General features: G+C 38.9%; 2 protein-coding genes across 3 annotated transcripts; one reads left to right on the forward strand and one right to left on the reverse strand.

Moving 5' to 3' along the window:
• The first annotated feature begins 1180 nt into the window (after nt 1-1180).
• LOC145488962 (allatostatin-A receptor-like) lies at nt 1181-7336 on the forward strand. Of its 2 annotated transcripts, none has more exons than XM_081467825.1 (2): nt 1181-1661; nt 6370-7336. In XM_081467825.1, exon 2 carries the CDS (start codon nt 6373-6375, stop codon nt 7327-7329), a length of 957 nt encoding a protein of 318 aa, XP_081323951.1. In that variant the 5' UTR covers nt 1181-1661; nt 6370-6372; the 3' UTR covers nt 7330-7336. The 2 variants fall into 2 exon arrangements, with proteins under 2 accessions (XP_081323951.1, XP_081323952.1); XM_081467826.1 differs by lacking the exon at nt 1181-1661 and adding an exon at nt 1707-3384.
• Nucleotides 7337-9232: 1896 nt separating this feature from the next.
• LOC145488963 (m-AAA protease-interacting protein 1, mitochondrial-like) lies at nt 9233-10444 on the reverse strand. Its single transcript, XM_081467827.1, has one exon. It carries the CDS (start codon nt 10431-10433, stop codon nt 9666-9668), a length of 768 nt encoding a protein of 255 aa, XP_081323953.1. The 5' UTR covers nt 10434-10444; the 3' UTR covers nt 9233-9665.
• Nucleotides 10445-10509: the final 65 nt, after the last annotated feature.

Consider the following 10509-nt stretch of genomic DNA (forward strand, 5'->3'; position numbering starts at 1 on the left):
TGCGTCAGAAACGTTTGAGTGGTGACAAAACCTGTCAAAATTGACCAATCAGAGGGTATACCAGATCCTGGTATACCTGAACAACCTTTTGTTAAGGTTAATGTGGACTCTTCAAGGGCCGATTTTGTCCAAAAGTCCAAAATATTTTTTCACAGCAAATTCTAACGAAAATTATTTTAAAAGCTTTAGGTGGCTTACTGCAGTTTTGATGGATTATAACAGCCCAACTTCTGACTCTCTTAAAAAAATGTTCCAAGATGTTTTTCCCTTCTCTATTTACTGTTTACTGAAGTCTTTTACCATTCTATGTGAAACTTGAACAATTAAACGTCAACAAATGGCCAAAATGAACGACCGGGTACTTAAGGATAGACTGGGCACTAGTAGGTTAAATCACGTTTTTCTCAAAATCTACCAGTATGACCCCACCTCAAAATTCCAGGAATAAGAAATTGGCTCTGATTTAACATTCATGCAAAGTCAAAATAAAAATTTGTAAGACAGATTTTGAGCTATTTTTGATTTCACATTTTCTTAGTTTGCGAAAAATTTGTCTTACAGATTTTTATTTTTATTTTATTTTACCGCTGGCACTCCTCTTGAAACAAGAAGAGTTAACAAATCGAATGTGGTTTAGCGTTGTCTGTACTCTTATCGACAACGATATACGTCATCACAGTGGTCAAAACGCGCCTCGTGAGTCCACAACAAACTTGGCGTGACCAAGAACATGACACATTGGCACGAGCAGTCTGGACTCTTATCAACAATGGCAAATTAGCCAATCAGACTGGGAGATTAGTGGCAATTGTGGTAAGACACTAATTAACGGCAATCTTTTCGTCTGGGAAAGTTTTACTCCAAGAATCGAAACGCCCCGGGACTATAAACCTTGGATTCCAACAACCTTTTTCCAAGTCTTCTTTGAACTATTTCGCCCTCTGAACTTCTTTTTCAAAATCTAACTGCGGGAAAGATTGCTCTTTGGGTTCCATACCGAGCAACCTTGCCTAGCAAGTGTTGCGCATGACAAATATAATTATGCAAATGTAATACCGTATGTCATACCGTACGTTTTTAATAGCCTCCTCCAGGCGTTCAGTTAGTTGGGGCGAAAGAACGCCTGTAGGCAAATTTAAAACAAAAGGTCCTTCCACACACTTATAGACCTCCTACAGGACCCGTAACATGACCGCCAGCTTGTGGTTTTCAGTTGTCAACAGGTCTCAGCAGATATGTTGAGAAGTAATTCTCCGGGATTGCAGAAAGAAAATTGCTGAAAGCGCCAAGACTATACAAACTAACGCTAGATCGCCGACTGGAGATGCTCCTTCCGCGAAGCGTGCTAACACTAACTCAGGAGATCGACGGGAATCGTGCAGACCCGTTCAAGCCCGGCCCATTTTACACTGACCACCGCTATATCGCATTTCACTACGCAATGTAAACTTTAATAAAAAAATAGGACTGAGCGCAAATTTGAATATTATCCCATCTGTGTAATGGTTTTATGACAGCTTAGTTTTGACTCCTTTCCGTCAATATGCTAGCATACAAATACGCGATATAAACACACGCAAGGTAGATATTTCGTTTCAAAAGGCAGCCTTGGCACGGAACAGTGAACACATTACGTTTCTCTAATCGTTCAAATAACAAAGGTAGGTACAGCTCTTTATTTCTTTGCTCAGAACCGCGTTAAAAAACTATCTCCGTGTTTTTGTAATTTTCCGAATTTACGTATGAATATCATGAGTGAACTTCAGCTATCGATGGCAGCGGTAAAAGACATAAATTTGCAAAAATCGAAAAAAAAAAAAAACTTCCTGTACAAACCCTACTTTTTTCGTGTTTAAAATTCATTTCCCGCCGGATTCGATGTACTGGGAATTATCTAGAATATTTCACCGAAGGAAATTCAAGAAAAACGCAATAAAGCCATGAACACGGTAAAAAACTCGCTTGTTTGGGTATTTTTAATTCAAGACTAAAAGCCAAAATTGTAACAGAGATGATTAAATAAAACACTTCCATCTTTGCATATTACATGCAATAAGTTTGAGAGGACTGGGTGTAAAAACGAACGTACATTATGGAGCCACCTTAAGAAGACAGGTCTTTCTGTAGGAATCCTGATTCACAACCAAACATGAAACATTATCAAAAACATCGACCGACAATCCTGGCCAACATTTCAAATACTATTTCCACTTTACTTATCATTTGTTATTCATTTTCATTTGTCGACAAACTCACTTCTTGGAGTCAAAAATGCGTTAAATTTAATTTTGTCGCCAACAAAGAGTAGAGATATTTTAATCGAGAAAGGAAATAATTCGGCTATTGAGGTGAAAGTTGCAATTCCTTGCAACGGAGTTTTAAAGACTTCCTGTAATAATTAAACGATGGGGTTGAGTTTAAAAAACGTTGTTAACTGATATCGTCGCATTTCTATCTAAGTGCTAAGATGTTCACAAAACTAATTTGCGGACTGTTCATTAAGATCGACGACAGATCCTACATGAGGACATTTGCAACTTGAGTTTTAATTAAATTATGAATTACTTATTTTTCATGTACTGGTGGCAAACCAAATACGTTATGTTTTTTTTTTCAGTTTCTACTGGATAACTGTGTCTTATGTTTCCTGTCTACAACCATCGCTATAAATTTGGAATAACAGTTTTCTTCTCGGTAAAACCTCGATTCCTTTACTCTAACCTGGTCATAGAAACGCTTAATGCGTTCGCCCGGGTTAAATTCGACTTGCCAAGAGGGTCTTGGAAAAGTCGTTTTGTTTCCGGCAGCCCTCATTGCGCCACCAGCCTGCTTGAACCCCGGCCTCGTTGTTTCGGTAATTTTGACTCGAAATCCCCATTTCCTTTGGATTTGTTCTTCAGTCATTTACTATCGGTTATTTCGAACTCCCGCTATTTCGAACTATTTTCCGTTTCCTCTGAGGGTTCGAAATAGCGAGGTTCAACTGTGTCAATAAATTTTGCTAAGTTTATTCACACCGAGCTGTCGTTGACAACCCTGTTCAAACCTCCTCGTAAAAAAGAGAGAGAGAAAAAAATTAATGTAAAGTTTTCAATTCTTTCCTTTGTGATCCATCGGGGAGTTAAAAAAAAATACAAAATGACCTCTTAAGTGTTTTTGTTGTTACTGATTTTGTTTTTGTTTTTTAATCTGTACAGTTAAAACTTGCATACAGAACGCTAGATTTTTCAAAGTCGTCCCCAAAAAGATTTGTAAGTAGAGGAGTAGAGGACATTACACAGTGGCGCGAAGCAGAGGTCTTGTTGCTCTTTTTCGATTTCATGCTGAAATACAGTACGGTGCTTACAAGTACTGTTGGCGTCTTATTTCCAAGCACACCGCCCGGTAAGACTCTTCAATTTCAAATTCTGTCTGTGCATCGGGTCTATTTGGCAAGCTTAACTGCGCATTTTAAGTTGCCGCTCGGCGGCTGAAATTTTTTTTCCGTTTTCTCTCCTTTCTTCTGCACCTGCAAGGTTAAATTAGGTAACTCAAATTAACAAACATCAGCATATTGACACACTTTTCATAGTCACCTGCCTATGATCCGACAGTTCATGACTATTCATAAAGAAGCCCGTTTCCAATAAGCAGTCCTGTTTAATTTCCTCAACCCGTAAAATTCAAAAAAGCAAAAGGGACGCTACACACACACAAGAACGCAGTGCGGACCTCTTTTTAACTTTCTTCAAAGGCTCTGATACTGATCGTGAAGAAGTGAAAGGATATTATACCATTTATCCGCAAAAGATAATTTGCATATTTTAACTCTTCTCTGGTATAACAATAGTAATAACAACAAAAAAGAGCAGTTGTTGGCTTAATTTAGGTGAACAATGTTAGTCAAGGAGAGGCTTTTTGCCGAAATGCAAAAATAACTGTTTACAACTGACATATTAAGCGGTTGCATGTGGATTTTAACATCGAAGGTACACCGATTAAAGACGAGAAAAAGGAAACAAATTATATGCTTAAGGTCATGAAGCGAGTTTGCACAACATAAATCTAAGATTAAGCGGACGCGAATAGATCTCGTCTATGGCGTATTAGTAGAATTCTACTGGTATACTAATGCAAATGCTGGGATCTGATTGGCTGAGCTAATCGTACACTATCAGTCATTAGTATAAATCTGCTAGCGTTCTATCACGAATGCCGTTCTCTAATTGGCTACGCTACTCAATATCTATTCTGTGAAAGATAGCGAGTAGCGTAGCAGTGTGCCCTAGTCAACAAAATGACGGCCGCTTCTTTTCGTTTTCAAAGTGTCTGTGAAGAGGATTTAGATAAAGTTTTGAACGACTAGTAGATTTATACTAATACAATTAGATTATTCACTCTCGATTTCTATGCGCGATCGTCAACTATCACTGACGCGAAAGAAATCTCAAGCTCATAATCTAATTGTTTATTAGAGTGCAATGGCTGTCGTTCGTCTACAAAATGGCGACTTTGTTTTCGTTTTCCCAAAGTTTTAGAGGAACATTTGTTACTTTCGTAACTCGTTTTCTTCTTTGTTTTGTTTAAATAACTATTACTTATTAACGATTATGTACATTTTTTAAGTTTTGCTATTTATTGCTGTGATCAATGCAAGTTTCGCCATATAACCTTTGGAATCATGTAATTAGAGACACCACATTTTTATCAGTTTAGTTACGCCATCTACGTTTTCGTTGTTATTTTACGCCATCGCTATCATCGCTATCGTGTTAAGCTATCGTTCCTACCATTGCTACCCTCGCAGGAGCAAGATCAAAGTAAGTCTTTGCTACATATATTTTAGTTGTATTCGTGTCGTTATAGTTAAAGATTTACGTTCCATCGGTATCCTTGATTTATGTTTTGTATGTTAACTAGTATTAGCTTACATGAGCCTTTTGTATCGTTTTGCTTTTAGTTCGAACCACACAATCACAACCGTTACTACGACTTCACATCACAAGTTCATCTCTATTTTGTTATCCTGATTTCTATATTGTTGATTCATCGCTCCTTCTAATAAACGCTAACTATTGATTTTACTGTGACCTGGTTTCTTTGAATTGCAATGTGCGTTCGAGTGGTTCAAGCTCCTGTTTAAGGCATAATCTACACGTGGCTTCGCTCCTGGAAAGTCACAACATTTAGATGCAAATAGATAATGAAATTCCTGAGAAGACTAGAAAACGGCCATTAACGGTGTTTTGACTTATCACCTCATAGAAATCTCGAGCTCATAATCTAACTGTTAAGTAGAACATAATTATAATTCCCCGGCTGTGTGTTGATGAAACGGTTCTGCATTTGTTTCAGCTGAGAACTTCCAACATTTCATCCAAGACTTTGATAATGATTGTGAAGGAATTATATGACATTGATGTTCAGCCAGTTATCTGAGCTAATTTTCAATAAATTAATTGCAGTTAGTAACTGAAGAGAATTAAATTACAATTATATATGCAGTCAGTTCTTTTCTGGTATTCAGTTCCTTTCCTTTACATTAAGAATGAATTCGTGTTTCATTTTTATTTAAAACGGCCGGCTACACAAGATGATTTTCAAAACAACTAAAGCCGGGGGTAAGATTTCAGAGTTTGACTGGAAAAGAGAAATCAATGGTTACTACCACATCCACGAGTTAACGACAGTTCCACTTTAATTTAGCATATCGATTAGTCGCGGCAGAGTTTGGACTAAGAACGACACTTTTAGCCGCTGCGTTTTCGTTTCGTTTTTCGAAATAATTTGGAATATTTGCGTCAAAGCGCGTTGAAAGGCACTTTATCTCTTTTCGGCTTAGCATGTGACTTTCCAAAGACAATAAATTATGCTTAGATGAACTTGACTGACTCAAGCATTTAAAGAGCTTGTGAGACATATTATGCGGTGAAATGTTTAACTATTTGGGTGTAACATTGAAGGAGATATTTGTTTTTAAAACAAATCTATTGTATTTAAAACCTGCAAAAAATCTGGGTGGTAAATACGCCAATGACCCAAGGCACTCTGTCATATGTTGAGTATTTAAATCCACCTCAAAAAAGTATTTAATACATCGGTTCTAATGCTAATTACGGCATGTACTTCCAATGTTCAGAGTTGATATCTTTGTAGCTTGAGCATAAACTGGAGCGGTTATGCTAATTAGACAATCAATGTCAACAAGATTCCCTATTAGCGCGAAATGAAACGAGGGGATTGTGGTAAGGAAGCGACTAACCATCCCCCCTCCTCCTCCTCCCCCGGTTTTATTTTTAAGGAGTTCTTTCACTTTGAAAGTAATTTTGTTTGTCAAAAAGACTTGCAACAGGTCCTCTAAACTTTATTGTTGTTTTGTTTGATTCACAGAACATGGTAGACAGCACCAACCTGTCTTTGACCGTACTTTATGTCATAACAATGATCGTAGCTTTGGTCGGCAATACACTGTTGATCTACATCGTGTGGAAAAAACCTGAAACAAGAAATCTGACAAGTTTCCTGTTTGTGAACATGGCGGTGGCTGATTTGCTGGTTGCACTGTTTCAGATGCCTATTAACATTACTCACTTTTATATCTCTGGAGTTTCTGATTTGTTCTGCCGGTTTGAATACTATGCTCTTTTTGTCTCGATGATCGCCTCCATTTTCAGCCTTACTGTGATGGCATTTGATCGATATTTTGCTGTTGTGCACCCCTTCCGGCGGAGCATTTGGTTCAGGAAGCCTAAGATCATTATGCCGATTATTTGGATCTCATCCATGGCCTTGATGTCAATCGTACCAGTTGCATTCAGACTCATCCGTGGCAAGTGTCGAGTTAAGGAATCTCTACTTTTTCCCTTCTATACTTACTTTTTCGTTGTCGGCTATCTCGTGCCCCTCGCTGTGATCTCAGTTCTGTACACCCTAGTTGCTCGAAAACTGTGGCTCCACAAAGCGCCCGTGGATCATGACGTGAGTGAAAATCAACGAGTACAGGAAATCCCCAAGAAAAAAGTCATCCGAATGCTCGTCATTGTTGTGGTAGTGTTCGCAGTCTGCTGGCTTCCACTGCACGTGTATCAAATGGACGACGGCGTGAGCATGGTGAGGAACGGGCTCCGGCTTGGGGCGATGTGGGATCCTTATGTAATTATCTACATTTGCTACTGGCTCAGCCAGGCTAACAGCGCCATAAACCCGTGGCTGTACATTGGTCTGAACGGAAAGATGAAAGCAGCTTTCAAAAACATGATTCGGTGCCGCCATGAAGAAATTACTGGTCCAGGAGAACCAACTCAGTTAACCTTAAGAGAGACAGGAAGAAGCAGAGCGAGTGACATCTAAAAGAGCTCCTTGATGGAAGCTACTGATTGTAAATAAAAGTTTGTTCTTCACCTAAAGTAAGTTTACCCTGGGTACCAGAGGTTTTTTCTCGAGCGCGGCGGACGGAAAAACTTCGCTTCGCTTCGAGCACGAGCGGCGAAGCCGCGAGAAAAAGGTTTTTCACGCGGGTCACAGTAGAGACATGACAGACACCGGAAACCGCGCAAGAGAAAAACCTCTGGCACCCAGGGTAAAGTGAGCTCTACCGCGTAACCAGAAATTCCGAACCGCGCGTGCGCAATAGACCTCAAGACTTAGAATTTTAACGGTATTTTAAACTTGCTGAAGAATAGAATGATCAGTATTGGATTCATATAAAACCAGTTTATTAAATTCTTACCAGTTTACCTAATATGTACAAAATGCTGCCGAAGGGAAGGAACATGTAAGGAGTGTCAATCCACAGCAGGGGTTTTCCCACACAGAACTCAGGATCGTCGGATACTATATCATACTTCAAACTATAAAGCAGACGCCTGGCTACGTGTAAAAATCAAAATTTTGCTTGCTGTTGTGGCAATTCACACAGTTAAACATCATCAACAATACAAAACAACGTTGAACCTTTTTCACGAGTGATTACAACTGGTTTACTTCTACAAATCTGGTTTGAAAGCTTTAATACTTTGATACGGTAACCAAACGATAAAATTTTGAAAACTGACTTGTTTCTCTATCACGGCGGGCGCCTTCTGTTAGTATTAGTTGACTCCTCAAGAGTGTTTTGTAGGATATTATGGACTGACGCTCCTGTTGTTCCCGATAGCTTTACTTTCATCGCAGAATTACTTTGTTTTGGTAAATCAAACACTCGTTGCAGTTTTCTCGGCTATTACTTGCAGCGTTTTATTCCGAATCAATGCCCTTTACAACGCACAAAATGGCTCCTACCTATGGAGTTCCGTTGCGGACAAAAACATATCGATGATACCAACATGTTGAGAAACATAATACGGAAGTCGAAAATTGCAAATTGCATCGAAGTTAATAAAATACATAGTACGAGATTTGCAAAATAAAGATGTTGACTAACGACGAAATACTAAACAGATGTCGTGCGCCCCCCCCCCAAAAAAAAAAAAACGAGTCGAGAGAAAAAAAACTACGAGTTGAGAAAACAGAAACGTGAGTCGAGAACTAAAACGCTGACCAGTTGTCTTTTAGTCTATGGCTTCGTATAATACCTCGGAGAGAGTGGGCAAAGAGATCCAAAACGGTGGTGCGTTGAATTGGCTGTCCAATCTTCCGGATTTATCCGTCTCCCTTGCTAGGCTTATGGAGTACTCGGAAAGGCAGCTAAATTCAGCATCACATGACAGTTTTATTTAGAATTTTTGTTCGCCGCCTTGACGAGTACGTGGGGACGCTTTCAACTCTGACTTCAACTGTTTGCTGAGAATTACCAGACTTTTGGGTTTTTACCTTCACATCAAACTACCATTGCAGACCTCACAAACTTATGCAATCGTACGATTGATTCATCGATTGTTATCGGATATTTTGTCTTTTTACAAGTTACACTGATAAGACGTTTGACAAAATTTGTCTGTAATGGTTTTATTGAGTCATTTTCATATCTTCAAAGGCTGCTTATCCTTTATTTTCTTTTTATAATCATCAACAAAATAACAAGAAGAGAAACAACTTACAGAAACATTTTGTGCTTAACATCTTTCTTTGCTAGCTTAAAACACTGAAAGAAGATCAGGCCAGAGTACCATCTGAAGTCTCATTGTAGCGTCGGCATTAAGATGACAGAAGAAAAATAAACAACAGATTTGGTATTCTAGTGATTTCAATCATTTGCATTAGAAAACAAACATAAGAATAGATCTCAGAGAGGCCAAAAGGAAGATATAATCTAGTAGCATAGCAGTAATCACTTTGCCGCCCTAAATTGACCAGGAACAATACATGTAAGAGAAGAAGTAGTTTTCAGGATGCAGGTGATAATCTGCGATTTACTAGTCTGCATTCTACTGATAAGTTAGCAAAATACAGTCTGCCATCCTGTAAGCACCAAGCCTCAAAATTAAATACTCACTTTATGAGAAGTTATCATTTATTTCCAACACCTATACTCACACCTGTACTCCTGAATTAAAAATTATCAAGTAAATAACAGAAAAAGACACAAAACCTGTAAAACAGGAACAACACGTTTAAGACAATTAGATACACATACCTACTATTGGGTATGACACCCAGATAATGACTGTGGCATCTTACTACCTTAGGTTTGCAGTGAAATAAAAGACTTTGCCGTCAAATCTTTCCAGATGAAGTATCATATTTGGCTACAAGTCATTGAATTTCATGGGTTGCACATAGGAAATGTACCTCACTTTCCAATTACTTGCTGAATCAGGTAAAACAAATCTTCTGAATGTGTAATACACCATCCTAGGGATAGGGGCTGTGATTATCTTAATGTTTCCGAACTGTCTTTTAAAAACGTCATCTCCATTGTCCTTGTTTGACGCAAACATGTAAGCAACCTTGATATCTACGACTGCTTTCTCATAGCTTATTTCGTTGTCAACAAACCCAAGTTGTACTTTCTGTATGTTTGCTGATATTATCTGCTTCATTGTCACAACTGGTCCCAGGTTTTCAGTGTCTTTGCCATTTCTTATAGAGCTGGTCAACTCATCGGACAGTATTCCCTCCAATTCGCCGAAACTCCTCTTGTTGAGTAGGTCTGAGACAACACACAGTGCTTGCTTAGCCCCCCGTAGAAATTCCTTCTCTTCAAATTCACGATCGTAAAAGGTCTTAAAAGCCCAGAGATTCGCATTCTTTGCGATCCATCCAAAAGGTCCTTGAGTTATGGACACAACCGAAGACCTCATTTTCCTGTACACTTCGTCGTCATCCGGCGAATCTCTACCTCTTTCGGAGCAGAAGGTTCTCGTCATCCACCCAGAACAAAGAGATAGTGGTCTTCTAACTAAAGCATAACCTTTGTTTTCCAAAGAGAACGCTTTTGAATGTAAGTAAACCTTGTCCACATGCAGTTTCAGGAGTGTGGAACGAAATCGCTGAAAGCACAGTTGAACCGCCATCTTGGAATACCGGGTGAAGGCTCGGTTTTCAGCTACTGAAGGAGAGGTTGCTCAGCAGATGTTTATTTTTGGAGCA

Source organism: Orbicella franksi, chromosome 6 (assembly GCF_964199315.1).
Source record: "Orbicella franksi chromosome 6, jaOrbFran1.1, whole genome shotgun sequence".
Taxonomy (NCBI): domain Eukaryota; kingdom Metazoa; phylum Cnidaria; class Anthozoa; order Scleractinia; family Merulinidae; genus Orbicella; species Orbicella franksi.

Bases quoted from the DNA above. Each gene is read 5' to 3' on its own strand.
- LOC145488963 (XM_081467827.1), bottom strand. From the start codon at position 10,433: ATGGCGGTTCAACTGTGCTTTCAGCGATTTCGTTCCACACTCCTGAAA.
- LOC145488962 (XM_081467825.1), top strand. From the start codon at position 6,373: ATGGTAGACAGCACCAACCTGTCTTTGACCGTACTTTATGTCATAACA.